A 23,912-nucleotide genomic window follows, 5' to 3' on the forward strand; every position below is an offset into this window, starting at 1 on the left:
GACCTCTCGGTTTTACTGGTACCACCTTAGCCAGGCTGGCTGGGGACAAGGCTCTTCCACTGGTCAAGTATTGAGGAGGTCGCTTTAGCTTGGTGTTGTATGTTTCTGGAAGCCCAGAACAAAATCACTTTTTCCTCCTAATTTTTACCATTTTTCATGTGACAAAGACCCTTTGTGTGGGTTTAACAGTTTAAACTGACAGCACTGCCTTCCCCTCACGTGTATTGGGCAGGGACATGGAATGGGAGGGAGACATGGAGTCCTCGGGTTGGTTCTATGTGTCTCAAGAAACACCCGAGGTTCCCCCACAACTCCTCACACAAGCTCCAGCTTGGGGATGGATACGCATATTCCTCAAGCTGGAAGACCTCCTGGTCCCCAGCTAGAGCCATCTTCATCCATCTGGCAGTAAAATCCAGAACCACCCAGCAAAACCTTTGCTGGCACGAGGAGACACCACATCTTTGCACGACAGCAAACGAACCCGGGAGACCTGCTGAAACTGGAGACGTGCTCTGCCACCAGCGTTACCGTACCCCATTCCTCACCTCCCTCGCGCACCGTCTCCGCAAGCTGGAACCTGCAAGGCAAACACCTTGACTCTGAGCTGCTCTGCAGAGCACGTGCTGGAATCTCAGCGGGATGGCAGGCCGATAGGGAAATGAAAATGCGTTCTCTAGCATCTCATGAAAGATACCCAAGGAAGAGGTCATCGTCAGGACTGCGTCGCATCCGCCTCAAAACTGCAAAGGCAGCTTCGGAGGAGGTGAGGAGAGGGCAGGAGAGAGCAGGTACATGCACGAGAGGGAGAGAAATCAGACTTCTCTGCCTTGCAGCACATCACACCCCCTAAAGAAAGTGCCTGGGCTGGCCCCCGCTGGCTGCGGCCTGAGTAATAGCGATGAGCTCCACGGTTTTGTTAGGGCCATTTGAATAGCTGTATGTCTGTAAAAATGTCTCTTCTTTCTGAAGAATCCACTTAACTTCTGCTGCTTCTTAAAACAAAAATACAGAAAAAGCAACATTAGCAAATAAACCTAAGGCAACCTACCTTTACCAGCCCTCCAGGGGGAAAAAAAAAAAGATATATAGACATATAAAGCTAACAGCAGCCTTCCATCATAGTACTCAACTTCTCTCACCTTGTGACTTTGGTATGAGGTTGAGGAGATGCTTTTTAATATGCCTAAATATATATTTATAATAAATAATATATTATTATTTAAGCATATAAAAAGCATCTGCCCAACCTCATATGCTTAAATAATAACATTATTATATATTTTATATATGCACGCATGTATAATTATATAAAATAATATATTATTCATAATAATATAGTTACAATAAACATATGCTTAAAGAACATTTATTATTTATATATAATATATAATTAATAATATATTATTATTATATACTTATGGTAAATAATGTATATTATTATTTAAGCATATAAAAAAGCATCTGCCCAACCTCATGCCAAAGTCAGAAGGTGAGGGGAATCGAGTACTATGAGGGAAGGATGCCGCCAGCTTTAGAGGACATGGCCTTAGCCAGCCAAGTCCCTGCAGCAGCTGTGGTACCCGCAGAAATAAAGCATATCTTCCCTGCCACACGAAAGGCCATCTTGCATCGAAAGGCCGGGAACCGGGTGGATGCGGTGGCAGGAGAGGAAGGTAACGGAGTCTGTGCAAGAGGAAGGATGTACCCGCTGCTCCTTTCAGACAGGGTGTGCAGCAGAATTGCTGTTTTACGGCGGGTAGGGAGGAGGAAGGCTACGGCTGTGGCAGAGACGGGCAGGGTGATGTAGCAGGGAAGGGAAGAAGCGTTACAGCAAGAATGTAATTACGGCTTGCTTATTTGTAGAGAGAGCACACAAGTCGTATTGACAACAGCCAGGCAGGAGGAAGGTCAGAGCAGCTTCAGGAACAAGGTGCCAAGGTCAACGGCCCCCCGGTATTAGCATCGTATTTTACAGGATCTCCTGCAGCTCAGGTAACTAAGACCAGGGGGACAAATTCAGCGCCGGCAGCAGCAGGCAACGGAACCAGAGCAGCTCCCCATCAGCGTGGCAGGGAACAGATGTGTTTCTATGGAGCTGTTACGCCCCGGCTCCACGATGCTCATGGGTGCACTATAACCGCTATCTGCGCCCATAGTCAGATTTTTTACATTACGGATAGCGGCTGCTGCGTGGTGTGCTCTGCTACCAATAGCCACGGCGGCTTAAAAATAGATTACGGCACTGTTGTGAACTTGAATGCTACCCTATTAGTGTTTATTTTATTAATTTATTGAATAAACACTAGCGAGGTTAGATACTGTCTGTGGCTTTGGCTTCTTTTTTCCACAGCATTCAAAGCAATTACTTTCATGAAAGCAAATGGTCCATTTAGTTGGAGAATGTATAAGGCAGAAATGAGATCAGATTCCTGAACAGATGTGCCCTCCTCTAGAGGGATTCGGTGTCTGCGAGGCTTCAAGCTGACACCAGGCAGAAAACATCTCTTAACTTCACTACGTCTGAGCTGCGCAGCAGAGCTGGCAGTTATATCAAAGAGCCAGCTCCATAACTTCAGAACAAGGGAAAGTACCCATCAATTTAAAGCATTTCTCTTCCTCAACAACTCAGGCAAAGAAAAAGGCTTTTGCTCATTTTTTGCACACGTAGACCTGAAGAAGGGGGCTGGAGGGAGCCAACAACAACTATTCCAGGTCCGCACATCACGTAACGCCGTCCCTCGGTTGGTGCCACGTGTCTCGGGAAACACCTGAGCTTCCCCCCCCAGCCCAGGTCCCAGGACCTGCCGTGGAGGTCCCCCCTCCTCTGCACATCTTCCCCTGCCCTCAGCCTCAGCGGGGTGCAGATGGACGGAGGCACAAAGAAAAAGCCATCATCCACCCGCCCGCGGAGACAGCCCCTCCGGGCAAAGCACGCGGAAAGTCGCGTCGCCGCTGCCAACTCCCTACCCGCTCCGCGGCCGAGCCGAAGCCTCGGGTCTCGGGGCTACGCACGCCTCGGCCTGGCAACTCTCCCGTGCCCCGAATTAGCCGGCACGGAGACCGTTTGAAGTCACTCCAGCCTCTAGATGTAGGGACACGCAGCTCCTCAGCGGTAACTGGTCCCGGGGATGCGCCCAGCTGGGATGCCCATCCTGCCCTCCACAGTTCTTGCTCGTGCTCCTCCCGGCCAGCATCCGTGCCCATGTGTTCACCTGGCAGCCTTCCCACCCACGGGCTGCTTGACAGGGGCTCAGCTGCCAGGCAGTGATGCATTTAGACAGGAGGCCTGAGCAGGACCATAAATACCATTTCTTCAGCCCGCCTCCTCCTCCGGTACGGAGGAAAGAACGGAGCGTCTCTCACCTGCCGGCATCTCAGCCTGCCGTCTCCTCAAAGCAGCCCGCAAGGTAAAGGCAGAAGAGATAATGATACTCCTCAGCAACTTTCCGCTAAGGAAAACTCAAAAGTGGTTGAACTCGCAAAAATCTTTCACAAATCTAGGTTGGAAGGAGAGGGGATAAACTAGCCTAATTGTTCATGAGCAAAGGGTGCCGGGGGCAAAACCAAGGGTTAACATTTATCACTGAGGCATATGGATTCAGCTCACAGTCACTGCAGGATGTATACGCAATAGACGTTTTCCAGTCGGGTTTTACTTAGGACACTTCCACGCAACAGCATAAACACCAACATCATGCAATGAGGGAAGGACAGGCTCCTCTCGGGGTAGGGGGACAAGAACGCTCAGTCCTAACACCGTCAAGAGACACAAGTGGTTTCCAGAGCTGTAGGGATGTTTGGATTTTTTTCTTTTTCAGGTTGTTGATTTTTTTTCTTACATCTTTCTTGACTTCACAGGAGCTTCTAGTAACATAAAGCATCCCTGCTGTTAGAGATCCTGCTGTGTGTAATGGCGTGCCTACACAAGTAGATGAAGGGGATGCTGTCGGCAGGGGACAACACAGCAGAGAATACGTGCGCACGTCTCAAACCACAAGCTACATGTAAGCCTACAAATGTGTTATCAAGAGAGATGGACAGAAATCTAGGCTTATTTCCTACTCAAGAGCGACTGAGATGCTGATTTGGAGAGCGCATACCGTACCTTCCTTTGACCCCAACCTCATCTCTTGTGGGATTTTACCCCAGTCTCTGGATCATCAGTGTTCCTGCTGCACAGGGAGAGTAAGCACCACCATCAAGGAAAAAGCAGGTGGCTTCCATCTAGGCATGCTGCAACTGAGAGCATTCCTAAGCCTCAGCATTTTGCAGCCATTTCTCACAATTAGACAATACTCTCCATTTTAAATAAATCATTTCTTGTATATTTATTTAGTTGTGATCATGTAACAGGTAGTATTCCCAGGCATGACAGGCAGGAGGCAACCAAAAAGCCCCTCACTCTTACAGCTACAATTCATGCTGTCCTTCCCCCTTTATTCAGAAGTATTCACTGCCAGGCATATATGGAAAATTCTTGGATAAAGAAAAGGTGGTACCTATCTCCTACAAGGATCAGATTTGTTGTTGGTGGTGGTTTTTTGTGGGTTGTTGGTGTTTGTTTTTTTTTTTTGTTTTTTTTTATTATTACTACCCCCACACATGGGCCAGGAAGATGGGAAGGGGTGGTATGAATCAGAAAAAAACCCCCACAAACAAACAGATAAAACAGCTGCCTCTGGGACAATATCCAGAAACCAACTTTCTATACAGAAAGTCCCTCCAAAATAGGTCACAACTTCTGTCCAGTGAGAAGTGAGAAATCCAGCTACAAGGGCAAGGGAAGAAAAAGACACGTCCTTACCTGCATGTCCCTCCTCAATCCTTCTTTTCCATTTGTAGCCCCTGAAATATCACCAACTCATCTCCTTTGGAGTAGATACTTGCCCATACACCAGAACTCTTCTGGCTCAACTTACTTTATTCTCATCCGGATAGCAGGGGAGAGATGCATTTTGAGTAAGAGCTGTCCAACCATATAAGACCAGGCAAAAAGGGGGGGTCTGCTCCCCCAACCAGGCAATCACTACTTAAAATATAATGCTCAAAAGAGGACTCATGATGTGCTGAGGCACCCTTCCAAAACATATGTAAAAAGTAATAAATTCTTACAGTTTGTGGGGTTTTTCTGAGAGAGATTTCTTGCCTCAACTATGTGACAGTAGCTGTCCCAAACAGAAACCAGACAGTCCCTTTGCATTCCCTAGAGGTTTTTGCTGCACACAGTCTTTTATAGCAAGTCTTTAGCCTCTGCTACGTGCACTGCTAAGCATCATATGTTTTAAATTAAAAAAGACAATATGAACTGGATTAGGTACCATTTGATAAAATTCAGTAGTTTACATTAAGCAGATCAGCCTATGCAGTCATAACAGCCCCTTTTTAATTCTGCTATTGATAGATGTAGTGTTTTTCACACACTGAGCTAGTTTTTTTGGCATCGTATTACCCAGGTCAGAAGATAACAAAGCCTTCTCAGATTAAAAAAAAAAATAGTAATACATAAACAGTGGCTTTTTGTTCAGCAAAATACTTGCCTGTTTGTAGGCAAACCTGCCATAAACAAGTCTGCAACATCCACTTAGTGCAAAAAAAAAATCTCATCACTGAGGATGACTCATTATACATGGTGATGGGAATAATACACAAGTAAAAGCTGAGCCAACAGCTCCTCAATATAAACAGGGTGATCTGGACCCAGGAAAAACTCTCCTGACACTAGAATTCCTCCTCTGAATTCAAGCCTTTGAAGCCAAGTAATATGAAAAGTGTTTTTAACTCCTTACTCATTATGAAGACCAAGAAAAGTTGCATGTGTGTGTTTGCTATAGTAAGAAACAAAATTGCAGTAAACAATGCAATCAACATCTTCAATCTGAACACTGCCTGTACTTCATTAAACCTTGAATTCAAAATTAAGCTCCAGAAGATAAACTGAAGTAACCCATCACAGTCTCAAGACAGGCAAGTGAGGCAGGAAAAGCTGGTATTAGAATGGTAGCACAGGTGTAAATTTGGATTAAGCAGATTGTGAAACTGAACCTAAACTGTATACTGCTAGGGAAATGGATAGTCCTAGTCTCCTGCCTGCTCTGTCGCTTCAGATCACGGGGATATGCTGAGTCAAATTATTTGGCTAATTGACCAAAACCAGCGGTACAGGAAGTATGTGTGTGAAACACACTGGTTAGTCACATCAAAAAGTGGATTCAAATCACTAAGTGGTCACAAAACCCCATGAAAGCCATAGGGCAAGAATGCACATCCTGGGACAGCAATCCCAAATTACAAAATGCATCCCAAAAATTCACCAGTGTAAAAGACTGTTAGTGAGCAGTTATTTTAACAGAAATAGTTGCACTTATTCTCCATCCTGAACAAAATGGCATTACTAATTTCAGGTAGGTGCTACAACCTGTCACAGAGCAGGCATTAATGAACCTGGTCCCTGGACAGACTGCTGCCAGATGGGATAAAGGGCTGGATGAACCCAGCTCACCCATGCATCACTTAAACACAGGTACAGTAATATTAGTTACTTCATATTGAGCAAGTTACTTTTCTAAACAAAATCTGAAATGCTGGGTTTAAGCTCAACTTTAGTCAAGCTCTCAATAAATACCAGCTGAATTTGATACAGCCACATGAGAGAGACTGATCTTGTGTCTGAAGTTATCTCCCAGCACATTAATTTTTGACTCGGGTAGGCAAGCTTGCTTTTTGTGTTGCTAATACAAAGCACCCAACTTAAGAAAAAATAAGGTTTTGTATCTACTCCAGAAAACACCAAGTAAATACAGCTGTTAACACTACAAGTCTACAACAAAGACCTAAAAAACAGCTTATCACATACCCCTTATAAAGGGCTTCACAAAATAATTCAGAAATTGAAGTGTGGACATACATGCAAAGATATGCCTTAAACAGATGTTCAACTTTTGAGTATGTTTGTCACTAACAAGTAAGGAGCCACGTCACATCCATCCCTCCACCCAGTACAGTTAAACTCCTCCCCAGGAGGATGTCCACATGACCACAACTTGTTTCTAGTATTCAAAATCTCAGACACAACTGAATTGGCCAGGAAATAGCATAATTGTTATGGGGAAAAAAAGGTAAACTATTTTCGAAAGTAAAGTTCAGCCTACTTCTTTTTCAGATGTGAAACAGGAACCTGAAGCCACTTCTTCCACAGAATGAGAATGCTTTAAAACATTATTACATCTCTCTCGTGTGTGTAAACCATTTCTTTTTGCAGAGAACACAGCACATGTGACTTAAGCAGATTTCTTTTTCTGTCACTGTTAAATTAGCCCACATTCAAGTTTGATGGTATTCCCTTTCCCTACAACTCCCAAACACCACAATTTCATAGAAATTTACATTTTTAAATATTACAATTTCTTTGACGTACGGCAACTGTAGATACTAAGAATCTTGTAACACTTTAAACAGTGCTTGCAAAACTGGCTGAGGAAAATTGTGCTCCTCTAAAAAACAACAACAAAAAAACCCAAACCAACCAACAACAAACCCTTAAGTCACTTTAAATCCATTAGTATTTGTTTGTCAATAGTTTCCTCAAAAACGATCTCACCCAACAAGCAGGCATATACAGTTCTGAGAGGAGCACCCCTTGTTTTATCAGAAGAACATTCAGGACACCCAAAAACAATAAAATGTAGTAGATTGCCATCCTGTAGGTCAGCTAATTCCCCCCATGACTCATTTCCCCACCTGTCAGCTCCAGAGGAAGCAGCCCAGGAGACTAAGACAAGCTGCAATACCTACTCAGTAAATGCCTGCAGACTTTGGACTACAGGCTGATTTTCTTCTTAGCTGATGCCCAAACCTGCATATGCAGACAGCTAACAGGGCCACCAGCGGTTACTGCTCACTCCAAACAGCACGACGGACACGTGGCAATGTGCGAAATGGGGAAATGGCATTGAGCAAAACACATTTCTTCAGTTATTTTTAAACTACACCACTGCATGTAACTGGATCAGAACTATTTTGTCCACTCTTCTTCACCCGAGGGAGCAGGAACCTGTAATCCTGAAGTGACCGAAGGGAGCGCCAGCATCACAACATAAGCAGCTTAAAACTTAACTCTAAATAACACGCTGTATCCCACCTTCTCTAACAATCCACGTGTGCCCTAACTGTGGATCTCCAGTGCTATGTAGCCCTTCTGTCCCTCCACCACTTCCCAAAAACGTTTTTGCAGGAATGCTACTACACAAGGAAAAAAGCTGATTAAACAGGAACTGTAGATGGTCTTGTTGTTCCTCCTCTGCAGCTTTTGTATTAACACCAATCCCCACCTTTTTGTTTTGCTCTTTCTGTATTGCAAAGCCTGTCTTTGAGAAGCTCCCAGGTGCAAGTGAACTGTCAACTCTGGATGAGTTATGCCAACAATATTTAGACAGATAGCTTCCAAAATCTGCTGGGAAAAAACCCAACCATATAACCCCAAATAACTAAACTCTCAGCATAAAAAAAAAAAAAAAAGTAAGGTCACCTTTTACACTCCCCTTCCTCCATTAACATTAAACAGCATCAAGTAGAAGATCCATCCAAAATTGGACTGGCACCTGACTATTCTGGCAATTTTAAAAAAGCAGTTCTTAACAAAAGCTGATGATTTAATTGCTCTTATTTTCATGCTGCTGCACAGTAAAGACAAAAAGATAGTGCACTCAGGGCAGGGGGTGAGAAAGCTAGAGATTAAGTTATTTGCTCAGCAAAACAGTGGAAAAGTCTGAAGAATGAAAATCTATCATGCTTGAAAAAACAAACAAGGAGCAGAGAAGTAATACCCTAAGATTCCTCAGGAATAAAACCAAGACAAGACCTGGTATCAATAAGACACAGACAGCTAATCACTAACAGGATTCACATGGCATCTCTAGGACCACAACCATCACAACCAACAGTCTCAGAGGCAAAGTTTATCCTTAACCTGCAGGTATACCTCTGCACACTTAAATGTTGGCACCTGCAGATTCCTGATCCCATCTTCCGTTATGAATTCTTCTGCCGTGGACAGTTTAACTGCATTGTCAGTTAAACTGGGATATTCCTCACCCCAGTTCTCTTTTAAGAGAAGAGCTCAATATTTCATTTGAGTACCAAAATCTCTAGATTTGTTTTTCTAATATAGCTAAGGAAGAGAAAATTTAGTTCCTTATCAATACTTCAATTGTAAGTTATTAAAAAAAAAAAAAATCAGCCTAATTACCTTTTTGTGTAGGTGGTTGCAGCATTGTTGACTGATGCATGAAACAGAATTCTGAAGTACAGGACAAAACAAGTAGTTAATTATACTGAAATACATTTATAGCAAGTTTAATAAGGTTGTTATCAAGTAGACAGAAGTGACATCTCAATTCAGTTAAGTCTCAGTTGCTCACCGTTTATATTTTTATGGTTCTGGATGCTCCAAGACAAGTCTTCCTTGATTTTTAGTAGATAGCTATGAACTGCTTGGCATCAAAAGGATGTGATCACATTTTGTCTAGCATTAGTTTTCTCTGTGACAAGCTACTCCATTTAAACAGCTTTACTCCACACAACCCTGGCAGACAGCATTCATTACTAGAGCTGAGTAAGTTATGAATAATGTGATTTATTCTATAATTTTTGGCTCTCTGTTTAAGATGCCAAAGCAGATAATACATCTCTATTAATCCTCTTTCGAAATCTTCAGACAAATTTACTGCTGTGTTCAGAGCTCACTCAGAAACTCCTGAAAGAAGTTAGCAGCAAATAAGCTCTGTAGGGGTCTTAGCATAGAGGTGAAATCTGTTCACTGCCTACATATTTTCTTCTATGTAACTCAATCATTATCTGCAAGAGCTATCAAAAAGTACACCATATAACTAATTTCCAGACTGGTCCATCAGAATCCAAGTTTCAGGTGAAAAATTAAAACCAAGTTTTTATAGAACATAATTTCAGCAGTAAATTTCTTCACAGGAACTTCCATCAGCAATTGGAGGAGTGAATATAAAAAAAAAATAATTAGTAAGTTTCAGATGTGTGCTCCTGTCCAAGTACTGCTTTTATGAAGTATTGTAACAAACAAAAATGGTACAAAAGTGTCTTTTTGATTGGAGTGTACAAACTGAAACTGATCACACATGGACTAAGCTCTCAAACATGCTGGAGGGTGTGACTGAAACAGAAAGGTAGTCAACCAAAAAGTGAACACCTACAAACCAAGAAACCAGATAACAGAGTGTAAATGGGTTTAAAAAAAACAAGGAGAAAAAAACCCCACACCAAACCCAGAACACACCAAAAAAAAAAAAAACCAAACCACCACACCCCACCACTTATACCATACTAACAAAACATGAAAATCAGAAATGCTTCCAAATTCGGCATTAAGTCGAGTAAAAAAGGAATCTAAACAGCAACAAAACTGCTTTTTCTTAGCACTGTAGCTTAGTTAGGGAGCTCAGTCCAGCTCCAGACTCTACCCGGTAATATACTCACCAAACCTGCTTTCACATGGAGCAGACAGAAATTTTACACTCTTAAAAAAACCCTCACATATACACTACTTCAGCCAAGGTAGTATCCCCAGTGTTCCCTAGATCTGCTCTAAGTGTTTAGGCCACATATTGAAGAGGAAAAAAAGAAGGGAAGGCCGATGATTTTTTAATCAAATACAACCCACATGTAATATTTAAAAATCAAGACTAAAAGCAGGCATCATTTAATGTATTTTAATAGCAAACTTACAGGAACAGCACAGAAGACAGACAACATTAAAAACATGTACTTGCATGTAGGACAACTCAGTTAGAAAAGTATAGTGAATGGATGGAATCTACTGTATGATAAAAATGCTACAAACACCATTTAGTTGCCATTGATAAGAAATTTACTTGTTTAAAAAAATCCAAATGCTGGCATTGTCCAGAAAAATTTGACAGGTTTATTTATAATTTTTTTTATAAAGTTGAATTGTTGAAACTTGTTCACTGAAACATTTTTTTGACCGCATTGATGTTTTATGTCCCCTCGTTTATATTAAAAATCCACACACAAATGAAAATGGAAAAGAACTTGCCAATACCCAATTCTGTCCCCTATTTTTCCATTTGCAACCATATACTTAGGTACCTTTTAACCCCATGGAAAAAATATCTAACGTTCATTACTACCAATAACAGGAAGAAGATTTTGCTTCGAGAATGACAAACCCATCATAGTGAAGTTTAGGCACGCTCTCCACGTATGCGGCGTGCTAGCTGGATATCTTTTGGCATGATTGTGACACGTTTGGCATGGATAGCACACAGGTTGGTATCTTCAAACAGGCCAACCAAGTAGGCTTCACTTGCCTCCTAGTGTAGAAGAAAAGAGTTAAGAACACTTTCACTCTCTGAGCACTGGGAAAAAAAAAAAAAATAATTCAAAGTACAATGTAACATGGCATTAAGTTTAGGCTTCTATCTTTATTACTCACAAACATAAAAAGCTTTAGATTCTCAAAAAATAAAAGCCTCAATTTTCTTATAAACCACCAAATAATCTACATCAAATTTGCGTACTACTGCCATTTGGTGAAAACATCCTCCAGAACACAACTGAACGAATACTCTGGCAGGACTCTCACAAGATACGGGGTTATCTTATCAAAAGGTTAGTACGTTTAGAAACTTCTCTTTTCAAAGGCCAGGTTACACGATTTGAGTGACTCGTCTGCTGCCTCTTCCAGACCAAGAGCTACTGAGCATCAGGTGAAATTGGCAGGTGCTAGAGAAAAGCAGAGCAGATGTTCCTCCACAACGCAGAGTTTGGGCACACAGCTCCTTGCCACAGGATACCGAAGAGGTGGCTTAATTCAAGAGTTAACAGAAAAAAGGTACTGAGAATTATTAGAAATAAGAGAACAACTCCTTTAGCTCAGGAACTCCTTGAATCACCAAAAATGGGACAGCAGTCAGAGAATTCCCATCAGACACTTCTAGTCCTACACCTTCTTCCTGCCTACTTGGGGCACACAGCACAACCCCTCACTACCACAGAATGTTCTCACCTCAGATCTATGAAAATCACGGGGTCAGCACTTTGGAGTGATAGGACAAGCCCTGTCCTGGGAAAACCACAGCCCTGACCACAGTGTTTTCCCTGTTCCTGAACGACTGCAGACAGGATTCTGGGTTAGACAGATGCTCAGTTGGACCTAATTATTCTTCTGGCTCACGTTAAGTTAGCTGCTCTTAAGCCCTGCACAGCCATGGTAACTGTTTACACATTTTTGGGTTGACACAGAATTCTAACACCTAATAATCTCCTAGGAAGCATCTCAGCATGCCGGCATCAGACCAGCACGCGGACCAGGCCACAGCACACAGCTGGGGTGAGAAGGCAGGAATGATGGGGCTCGCTTATAGAAAGGAGGTTGAGGTCCCCCTTTCTAGAATACAGACAAGAGAACAGCTTGTGTGAACCATTTCATTACCAGGAACCACAAAATCAACTTACTAAGTTCAAAGTTCCTCTTTGAAAACATAGATTATCTAACAAGAAGAAAGAAAAATATTTACTACAGCAGATGAGGACTGTATTAACTCATTTCATATGCAGTAGGACATGGGTACCCCTAACACAGTTTTGCTAAATCACTACATGAAAAGTTAAGACACCTCACCAAATAAGCCATGCTGACGCAAACAACGTGGTACTAAAGGGGTTAAAAGTTTGGGGCTTTTTTCTTTTTTTTTTTTTGCAAACATGCAAGCAGGAAGCACTAGGAATAGTACGTGAACAAGTTCTATACCAACAACTCCTTAATGCAAAACCAAGAACGTTCAAACCAGCCTTCTGAAAATGTACTAACTACTGACCAAATTTTAATAAGCAGTTCCTGCTAAAGAGACACATAGGTAAACCTCAGAATTTAACAACCACCACATTCACTTACAGCAGTAAAGACAGAACAACAACTAAAAGCAAAAGCAGCAACTTTGCAAATGCACACAGTCACCTTTTGAAGCTAAGCATGTGCTCAAGTTTAGAGGATCTCATGGCATATGGCTTGGACCTTATCAAGTGGAAGTCATTAACTAGAAAAAGACCATTTTGCCTGCATATCAGATATTCTACAGTTACAGAGAGGTTCTGGAACAATGGTTCAACAGCTAAAAGAACAGCAAAGACCTGTCTTTAATTGGGAGTGTCTTTCTAGCATAAGAGGGAAATGTTCCCATGACAAGAACAGAGTCTTGGAGGGGACCTAACTTAGATACCGGAATTTGGGCCAGAAAAAGCAATTGGTATTTCACCCTCAATATACTCTAAATAAGTTATTTAACCAATATATTAAAAAAAAAGTGTTTAGCACCAACTACATCATACGGAAGCACTTATTTCCCTAACCATGTTTAGATGTGGCTCATCAAGCTGTTTTTCTATAAAGAGCCTTTTTTCTATAAAGAGCCTTTGAGGATACCAAGACCTCCATTTAGACACACGAGAACAAGCTTTATACGATGCTTTCCTCTCAGACCACATAGCTTTCAGAGGCAAAGCCTCTAACACAGCTCAAGGATAGAGGAAACAGATTTATCTTAAGGGTCTTAATAAGATGCACTGTCCTGCCAAGTGCAACTACTTGAGGGGTGGGGGCTGTTAAAAAAAACCAAACAACAAAAAACAAAAAAAGCAACACCCCCCCTCCCCAAACCACACTTGGAGCCTTTGTAAGGAGCTGCTGACCTGTCACTGCGTTATTTTAGCCTATGGTATCTATAGGGCATCACCAGGTCCACTCGGAGGAAGGGAAGGCTATGGGGCACATCTCCCCATATCAGCCCCGCCTCCCCAGGAGGGGCCACGCCCACCGCAGCAGCCCACCAATCAGGCACAGCTGGGGCTAACCCTAGAAACAGCCTGGCCAATGGGGGCGGGAGGCGGGGCCCTCCCGTACCTTCAGTCTCCAGGTTTTGGGGTTTTTTTAGGGAGTGTGGGGGTCTCGCCTTCCCCCAGGACCCCCCCCCCCCCCCCCCCGCAGGGTGCTCCCTCCCCTGGGCGAGGCTCACCTGCAAAGCACCGATGGCAGCGCTCTGGAAGCGCAGATCTGTTTTGAAGTCCTGAGCAATTTCACGCACCAGGCGCTGGAAGGGAAGTTTGCGGATCAAAAGTTCGGTCGACTTTTGATAGCGCCTGATTTCACGGAGAGCCACGGTACCCGGCCTTTTAATTTTAAGGAATAATAAAAAAAAAAAGAATAAAGAATTAGTATTCAAAACATGTTCTACACCACCTTAAGAATACGGGTTCATCTACTAAACTAAGCACCACATGCATTCTGTTTCCACTAGAAGAGCCCCAGCGTTTACAATACAAAACCAGTTTCACTGGCAAAGGGTCCCTGGTTTCTCACTATCGATCTGTGCAAACTTCCGCTGGCCCCAGCAGGGATCCCTCAGGCCCCAATTTCACCAAGGGGAGAGGTGGACAGCACACATCAGCTAACCGATGCTAACACATCTCGGGGTGGACGTGGCAAACCGCAACGCTGCCTTGAGTTTGGTGGTTCGGCTGTAACGCAGGTGCCCTCCTAGCCGTCGGCCTGACAGCAAGCACAGTTTTAGGGGGTTCTTCCCCAGGACGCTGTCAGTATTCACAGAACTAACAGAATTTGTATTCTGTGTTGTATTATCAGTACAAAGTATCTGGCGTACTTCCCGGTGTTAGTTTTGGTGTCAGAAGGACAAATTCAGCTTAACGATGCACTTTTGCAGACTCAAAGTCCATCGGTGAAATTAATACCACGTTTATTTCTGTGGAAACTTGGTATTTTTTCCTACTCCAGCTTTACTACCTTCCTCCCAGTCGAATACTTCTGCCTCACACCTGCAGCAAGAAGACTTTTAGATTTTAAACCCGCTTCACCTTCCCAGTCCACTTTTTCCCCGTGGAACACGTACACCCAGCCCGTGAGCTGTTACTGTTCCGCAGCAAGCAAGGACGGGAAAACTCCATCACTAGAGGACCGTCCAAAAGATCCGCCGCCCGTTCCAGCCTATATCCTCGCGCCAATATAGAGACAAACGCCTCTATTCGGGACGACCAAGCGCAGGGCAGGACCGTTCGGGGAGGCCCCGCGCATCCGTGGGCAGGTCGCGCCCTCGCGTGGCAGATCACCGCCCCTGCACGGCCGCCACCGCCGGCACGGCGCGGAGGACGGATCTAGACCTTCACAAGTCAATTAAGATACGCCGGTAACAATAAAACTTCGCGGCGGCGCGACCCTGCTGCAGCATTTCAATAACCAGAAGTAAAAAATAAAATTAAATTTAAAAAAAAAAACAAAACAAAACAAAACGCAGAGGCGCGTTCGCTGTAAGGCGGGCTGGGTTTTTTTTTTGTTTGGTTTTTTTTTTTTTTTTTAGGCACCGGTACCAAAACGCCCGAAAAGGGGCTAATGATAAACCCCGGGTCGATGCCTGCGCTGGACACTTACGGTAAATTTTTTTTTTTTTTTTTTTTTTTTTTTTGCGGCAGGCGGGGACCCACGCGTGCGGCCCCGGGGAACGGGCGGAGAGGGAGCGCAGCGCGGCGGGGAGAAACCCCCCCCCGGCCCCGCGGGGAGGGGCGGTTTGGGGGTGGGGGGGGAGGTTGCGCTCCCGGTACCGGCCCGTCGCCGCCTCTGCGCGGCGCTGCGCGTACCTGTAACGGTGCGGCTTCTTCACCCCGCCAGTAGAGGGCGCGCTCTTGCGGGCGGCTTTGGTGGCGAGCTGCTTGCGGGGCGCCTTGCCGCCGGTGGACTTGCGGGCGGTCTGCTTGGTGCGGGCCATGCTCCTGCCGACGTCGCTGCCTTACACCTGCCGGAGGGGAGGGAAGAGGGGTCGGCCGACCCGTTCGGCGCACGCCCCCGCCGACACCTGCCCGCCCACCCCGCACCGGACCCCCCTCCGCGGGCGGGAGGGCGGCCCCGCTGCCCCGCGCAAGGAGTCCCCTGCCCGCGGCCGCTGAACGGCGGGGCGAGCCGTTAGCCTCGGAGCCCGCGGCCGCCTAACGCCTCCGATCGCCAACGGAAAAAAAAAAAAAATTTAAAAAAATAAAAATAAAAAATTCGAAATTAAACGCCTGCCCATAGCGAAATATTAAAATACAGGGGTTTTGCCCACGAATTCAATAGTGAGGCGGCGGCGACTGAAGCCGAGCAAGCCGCCCGCCAAGCAGGCGCGGAGAAGCGGCTGCCGCCTCCCCCCGCCTCCCTCCGCCGGCCGCCCGTCACCTGCGAAGTGTTTGCAAAATAACCGCCCGGCAAACATCGGGGGGCTGGCAGCCGACCCGCCGCTTCCACCCGACGAAAACCTCCTCCGAAACTGCGGAGCGGCTGAAAGCGGAGGAACGGCCCCCGCCAGCCCTCCGCCGGGCAGCCCGGCCCTCGCCGCCGCCCGCCTGCGCTCCCCGACCCACGGCAACGGCAGGCAAATCGGCATTGACGGCGCAAAAGGGAAAGGGTCCGGATAAAGTGCGAGAAAGCAACAAACTTTTTTTTTTTTTGGGGGGGGTGGTGGTGGTGGTTTTTGGGTGCCGTCTTTCTCTTTCTGTGTAACTGCTTCCCCAAAGCTGCCTGGCTCCCAAGCGCCTCTCACAGGCAAACTCATCTCCCAGACCCAGAACAAAATGGAAACAATCACGAAATGCAGCCCTAGTCCTTTTGCAAAGGAGGAAAAAATAAATTGCAAAAAATTACGCCGAAAAAATCGCAAGGAACTCCAAACCATGTGGGTGCAGATGAAGGGGGAGGCAGCGGAAAAGTTTGCGCTCGAAAACCAAAAAATCGCTTTGGGTTTGGGTCGTTCCTTCGGCGGATTTCTTTCCCTTTTTATTGTTTTTTATGCAATAGGAAAAAAAATATGGTCGGTGACCAGAGAAAAGAGACAAGATGGTGAAGCTGAGCAACAACTGTGGGGAGCAGGGGAAGGAAGGCAGGAGAGTTACCCTGGGCTGGCGAGCGGCTCCTCTTTGCGGCCGCTTCCCAGCCCCGATCCGGGGGGATGTCGGGCTGAGGAGGCAGCTAAGGGGCCGGGGAGGCTGCTGGTGGGGGTCTGGAGCGGGGGCGAGGGGAGCAGAGGGGGGCAACGACCGCGCGAAGCGGGGCCGGGGGGTGCCGGCGGAAGGGAGCCGCTCCGGCTGCGCCGGGAAAGGCGGCGCGGGGAAGGGAGGACCCGAACCGCCGCCGCCTCCCGAGACCCCCAAAAGTTTTGTGGGGAGGGTCGGGGGGAGGGCGGCGGGGTGCCGCCGGGGGGCGGCGGGGCGCTTTGGGGGGTGGGGGGGGCGGCGGGCGCGGCGCCAGACTTACCCCGTCCGCTGGGCGAGCGCGGCTGCCGTGCGGGAGGGAGGGGAGGGCGGGCGGGCGGGCGGGCGCGAGGAGGAGCCGAGGCTGCTGCTGCTGCTGCTGCCGCTGCTGCTGCTGCTGCTGGCGGCGGCGGCGGCTCGGAGCACAATTGAAAGATGGCTGACTCGGGAGGGCCGGCCCGCCGCTCGGCCACGCCCCCGCCCGCTTCTCCCCGCCCCGGTCCCGCCCGCCCGCCAATGGAGCACAATGGAGGGAAGGCGCGGCCCCGCCCGCGGCTCCGCCCCCCTCCCTCGGCGCCGTGTGTACAAACACAAAAGACACGCCGCGCGCGCGAGGGGGATTCCCTCCCCCCGCCTTCCCCCCCCACACACACACACACGCACCGCACCGGGCCGGGGGCGCGCGAGGCCACGGCGGGGCCAACGGCCGCTCAACGCCGCGGGCGGGAGCCGAGCCGAGCCGAGCCGAGCCGGGCGGCCTCCCCCCCCCCCACGCCCCGCGCCGACCCCGGGCCCAGCAGCGCCCTCCCGCCCCGCAGCCCCCAGCGGCTGGCACGCCCGGTCCCCGCGCCGGTCGTACCCGCCGGGTGGGCGGCAGGCATAGCAGGGGGGCCCGCAAAGCAAGCCCCAAGGGGAGCAGGGCACGGGGCTGCCCGCAGCCGGCGGGGAGGTGGGCCAGCGCTGCCGGGAGAGCTAGGCCTAGCTCTTGCCCCCACCAAAGTACAAGGCACCTCGTCACCCCCCCACAGTCCGTCTTACTGGTTTGGGGCGGGTGGCTTTGGGTTTTGGGGTTGTTTCTTCTTTACGCAGAAGCAACGCCAAAATTCTCCCAGTAAGCAGGCCCGCCAGAGCTAACCTGGCGAGGATCTGCCATGCTGTATTCCTCGTTCTGCAAAATAAGAGCCGAGCGGTGGTGGGGGGGGGGGTGCCGGGGTCACTTCTGACTTGGAAACCAGCTGCAGACACGGTGGTTCACGAGGAAAATCGGAGGTTTGGGAAGGAAGAGGAGTCTCGTTCCCTGTATCGGTGCTGTCAAACTCTTGCAAGTTTGAAATGCAGTTGTTAGAAAGGCAACTAAGTTTAGCACTGTCATCGCCGACAGATCCCATCCAGTTGTATTAGCTGCCATGTTGTTTAATGAGAAAATTCACTCTTACTTTAGTTTCTGTTAATGTCAGAAACGAAATGCCCTATGGGAAAGTAACCTCTACTCCAATATGACTGAACAGTCACTTGCAATTTTCTTAACTACATTTCAACGCCAGAGTCAAATTCTGTACTCATGCAAACCGGTGCCACCATCTTGTCTGCCACTTAGGCATAAGAAGGAGCTGTATTTGATTTGCAAAGTTTTTATTATGGATGATGATGCAATGCAGTTCTGTGCAGAGACATCCAAGCTACCTCCAGCAGCAGAAGCAGTTTAGCCATGCGAGCAGGGCAATTTGCTTGGGGCTAATCAAACCTGATGAGGAAAAGAGCGTTATCGTGGGCAGAACCCCCTGCTAAAATAGATACAGGCTGCTTTGGTGCTCAGATAAACACAACAGGCTGCTGTGCTACGCAGACTGGCGTAGACATACACCTCTGACCCTATGGTGAGTTTATGACAGGTGGCTGCCAGGAAAAAGAAACTACAAAGGATTTTAGTTATACTTACAGAAGAACTAGTGGAGTAATTTACCTGCCGATGGTATTTTATGAGAGGACAGCACCTCACCGGGCAGCCAGAAAGAGAACTCAAAGCCGTGCGGTATTACACGGTGGAGTATTCGCAAACGCTCCGTAAACTCCACAAGCCGGGCACGGGAATTGGCAGCAATTCCCAGCGTAACCCACGCACCCGGTAACGAGCCGCTGGCCGAGTGAAAAGCCGGCAGCGCTGCTTCCCAGCCGCAAGCAGCTGCCCGGAGATTAATAATTGACGGGTTACCCCTGTCAGCTCCAGCTCCGAAAGCGCTCGGACGCCAGGAGGGAGCCACCCCGCTCTCGCCGCTCCCCGGCGACTCCCCACGTCCGCTCTCACGCAGCCGGGAGCTGTCCCCGCCGCGCCCACCGGCCGCGGCCCTTCCCCGGCTGCCCCGGCGGGACCGAGCCCCGAGGTGACCTGCGGCGAACCGGGGGGAGGGGAGGGGCGGGAGCTGCGCTCCGCCCCGCCCCCCTGACGCTGACGGACGCGGCTGGCAGCCAGACGCGCTCCGCTCCAGCGCCCGCCCGGCTGGCTCGCCGCCGCTATTGGCGGAAGCGCCCTGGAATTCCATGACGTCGCGGCGGGGGCGGGGCGGGGCGCGGGGGGCTGTCCCCGGCGCTCGGGCCCCCTTCCCCCGCGGGGAGCCCGGCCCGGCGGCGGGGCCCACAGCGAGCGGAGGCGGTCTCCGCCGGGAAACGGGGGACCGGGCAGGTCTCTCTGTCTGTCTCCCCCCACTAGGGCCCCGCCGCCGGTAGTTCTGACCCATTTGAAATGCTCGAGAAATACCGCAGGCAGCGCCGCGGTGCTCTACTGCCCGTTACCTGCCTGCACGGAGACCCACGGAAAGCCCAGATAGGGAAAAACTGTTCTAATATCATCAGCTTTTCCACCCGCCTTCCATCCTTGCCGATTAACGCCATTAAAAACCTCTTTTCCGGGGCTATGGGAACAGGCACGACCCCGCGGCAGCCCTTCAAGCTTTACCACAAATGCTGTTTGTGTGCCAACAGGACGCCACAGAAAGAGCTGGCCCAACGCTAAAAAGACTCCAGACCTTCTTCTTCTTCCACTGGCAGGGCCGATAAGCATGGCTCCTCCTTTCCGAAGGCCTTTATCTCTGCAGACCACAGGGATCTTCCACCCTTCGGCGTCTGCGAGCGGCCGTGAAGAAATCTAGCCTAATGAGATTCCACCGGTTTAACCGACAATAACATGCCAACGACAACTGCAGTACTTCATCCTCACCCAGCGTAACCACTGCTGCTGCCAACATGTCCAGGCTGCTACGGGAAATAAGATTAGGATGGAAAACAGCTGGTCCAGATTGGAGCCAAAGAAGGCTCAAGTGATGCTGGATAGAAAAGAGGAACGCTCGAATCGGAAGTTACCCGAGATGTTTTTAGCACCTTTCACAGAAAGCACACAGCCCTCATTCAGCAAAAAAGAGGCAGATTTCCACCGCTCACACTCATTTTGGCTGTCCAAGTAGCACGCATTTTCCAAAATACTCTCTTTCACCTTCACCTTGTTGGGAAACACTCTCTCTCGTCTTGCCCAGGAGACTCTGGGCAGAGGAAGGCAGGCATTTTTCATATTGGGCTGGATTATTTGCAACTCACTGTATCAAGCTAAAAATACTGTTCCAAACTTGTTACTGGGAAAAAAAGAGTTGCTTTGGAGCAAATGCTTCAAGCTCAAGTCCTCTGAATAGCTCCTAGCCAGCTCCAAACGCCAGCATAAGGCACTGGCTCTGTTGGCCAAAGAGCCATCGGATCAACCCCAGTAACATCACAGACTGCATGAAGATCTATAAACAACTGCAGCAGCTATTGCAACAGCACAGATTACAAGCCCCAGAACAAAACACAGCAGAGCAGATGAAGTGTGCCTTTTCTGAGGTTAGCCAGACAAAGGAGAATAAGTGAGTCTGGAGTATGCAACATTGCAGGTATCTTTCAGAAACATTTGAAGAAGGTTTTCCACTACAAGAGACATTCACAGTTTTTCACCAAACTTCAAATGGTCTCCAATCAAAGAAGTAGTACTTCCTTCTTACCCCCCCACAAAGCACAAGCTAAAAATCCAAATTACTTAAGTCTAGTTCCAACTCAACAAATAGAGAGAGGTCCCCTCCTATTACCCAGGGAAAGTTGGGGGTGTTACTCATTTTACGCAAAAAGCTACTCAGACATTTGGGTGAGGGAAGGAGTATAAAAGACTAGCTTTATTTATCTACAACACTCGACTCCTACTTCCACGTATCTCCTCCCAGACCCAATTCTCTCTTCCTGTTCTCCTTCAGATCCATCTCTCTTCTCTCACTCACCAAACCTCCAACCACCCTTTGCACTCAAGCTCTGCGTCCTCGCTCCTATTCCCTGTCCCAGCTCTCAGCCATTTTATGATTTCATATTCCCTACACACCCTCCTTGATTCAATGTATTTGCTCAGGCAGTTTCATTTTTCACCACCTTTCTCCTTGACCCTATCCCCATCTTTCATTGTCTTGATTTTCCACCTTCCCTGAGTTTTTCAGCCAATCCCAGCCCCATGCCTGCTTGGTTTCCTTCTGCAGCTCCCAGGCTGGACAGCCTTTCCTAGCCAATTCCAATCTCCATCCTTAACAGTCCAGTCCAGTGTCATTTCATCCTCACTCCAGTCCTGGCTAGCCTGCCACCCAGTTTCTGGCTGCAGCTGCTATACGGTTACAACTTCTCCTGGAAATGAAAGAAAAATCTAAGTACAAAATGCTGGCAAGTTTTTAAACTATGTTCCTCTTAAGATGTATTTTGGTAGAATGAAAACATTTGTAACCTTAACTTTGTATTAATGGTATATTTTGGTGTGGATTTAAATGTATTCCTAAATAATCATCTCCATAAAAGATGAAAATAAACAATTTCCAATGTTTTTACTAGAATGTTACTAAGGGTAGGAATCATTGGCACTTAGAAAGGAAAGTACAAGTCATTTAAAACCTCAACATTATTTACAATAATTTTGTCTCTGTGTAAATAATTTTCTTTTATTATTTATTTTGAAGTTTTCTATGTCATGAATTCAGAGGCCACAGAAGTTATAGCACTGTAATAGCAGCCACTGTAATGCATAGTGCTTTGATAGGCTGGATTGCCTATTATTCCTGTGGTGGTTTAACCCCAGCCAGCAACTAAGTACCACGCAGCTGCTCACTCATTTCCCTCCCACCCAGTGGGATGGGGGAGAGAATCAGGGGAAAAAAGTAAAACTCGTGGGTTGAGATAAGAACAGTTTAAGAGAACAGAAAGGAAGAAAATAATAATGGTAATAACAACAATAACAAAATTACAATAATAATAATAATAAAAGGATTGGAATATACAACACAAGTGATGCACAATGCAATTGCTCACCACTCGCTGACTGATGCCCAGTTAGCTCCTAAGCAGTGATCTGCCCCACCTGGCCAACTCCCCCCAGTTTACATACTGGGCATGACGTCACACGGTATGGAATACCCCTTTGGCCAGTTTGGGTCAGCTCTCCTGGCTGTGTCCCCTCCCAACTTCTTGTGCCCCTCCAGCCTTCTTGCTGGCTGGGCATGAGAAGCTGAAAAATCCTTGACTTAGTCTAAACACTACTTAGCGACAACTGAAAATATCAGTGTGTTATCAACATTCTTCTCATACTGAACCCAAAACGTAACACTATACCAGCTACTAGAAAGAAAATTAACTCTATCCCAGCCAAAACCAGGACAACACCACATAGCATAAATAATAAAAATGGTAGGTACGTGCACTCTCTGTCAATATATAGGCAAAAAATACACCCGTCAAAACTAGCAGCTGTATAGTACACTTATGTTTAGAGATTGGCACCTACTGCAAATACAGATAAGAAGTTGTGTAATAGTAGTAGACACAGCTTTTTCCTCCCTTTCATCTATTTTCATTGGATCTTTTAATCATGTATTTTGCCTTTTGCAGTTCTCTAAAATATTTCACATATATTAGACTTTATGGCCCCTCTGTTCAAAGAAAGCACTTAAACGTGTTTACTTTTAAGCACCTCTCAGGCTCCATTGACTTCAATGGAAGATACATAGTCTTAAATTTACACACGTGCTAGTGTCTCCCTGAAGATTGATCCCTAAGAAAAGTAACCCTGTTTAAACAATAAGGAAAGAGTACACGTGCCACATGAAAAAATTCTTGGAATTCCTTGGTTCTTCAGAAGAGCTTAAGAGACAGCTACTTTAAAATGAAAAATTATCAGTCCAGTCAAAGGTGGTACTTCTCACATTTTGAGCATCATGTATGCGCAGGGGATTCAGAACAATCTATTCTGGAGACAAACTGCATTTTTCAAATGTCTCATAACCCAACAGCGGTAAATCTGTTTGGGTTTTCTTCCTCCAACTTTTTTTTTTTTGTTTTTTGTTTTTTTAAATTTACACTGTTTCAATGAAAAGTTTCTCCCAAAAGGAAGTCCAAGGACAAAGTTCTAAAAGAGTGAAAATAAGCCTACAATAGCTCAGAGAATAAAATTCAGGACTCCTCGATTTTGCTTTTCTTTTTGGATCATCACTAATTTTTAGCAGGCCTGATGAGTTTGACTCGGCCTCCACCGTACCTGCCTGCTTTTATATATGGACTCCTGGCTCTAATTCTCTATGTATCATCCAGGATTCTCTTATTATAATCTCATTTGTATTGCCTATTTTTAACATACATGCACTGCTGGAACTCATCTCTCATCCTTCTAATGAGGTCCTACAGAACATGAAAGACTAAATAACATTACATAAAATAGCGCTAATTCTTTCTTTTCCATGGTCTAGTGAGTTTCTTCTGGTGGAAAGAGTGCCACACAAAAAACCTGTAAGAGCGCCCTGTTATGACAT

The 23,912-nt window shown here is 46.9% G+C and overlaps 1 protein-coding gene across 1 annotated transcript; it reads right to left on the reverse strand.

Moving 5' to 3' along the window:
• Positions 1–10,724: 10,724 nt before the first annotated feature.
• On the reverse strand, positions 10,725–17,495 carry H3-3A (H3.3 histone A). The gene is made up of 4 exons (XM_075042527.1): positions 17,342–17,495; positions 15,697–15,851; positions 14,064–14,217; positions 10,725–11,363 (listed from the first exon to the last, which is right to left on the reverse strand). The coding sequence occupies exons 2-4, from the start codon at positions 15,822–15,824 to the stop codon at positions 11,235–11,237; spliced, it is 411 nt and encodes a 136-aa protein (XP_074898628.1). The 5' UTR covers positions 15,825–15,851; positions 17,342–17,495; the 3' UTR covers positions 10,725–11,234.
• Between the last annotated feature and the right edge of the window lie 6,417 nt (positions 17,496–23,912).

The sequence above is a fragment of the Buteo buteo genome, chromosome 12 (assembly GCF_964188355.1).
Source record: "Buteo buteo chromosome 12, bButBut1.hap1.1, whole genome shotgun sequence".
Taxonomy (NCBI): Eukaryota; Metazoa; Chordata; class Aves; order Accipitriformes; family Accipitridae; genus Buteo; species Buteo buteo.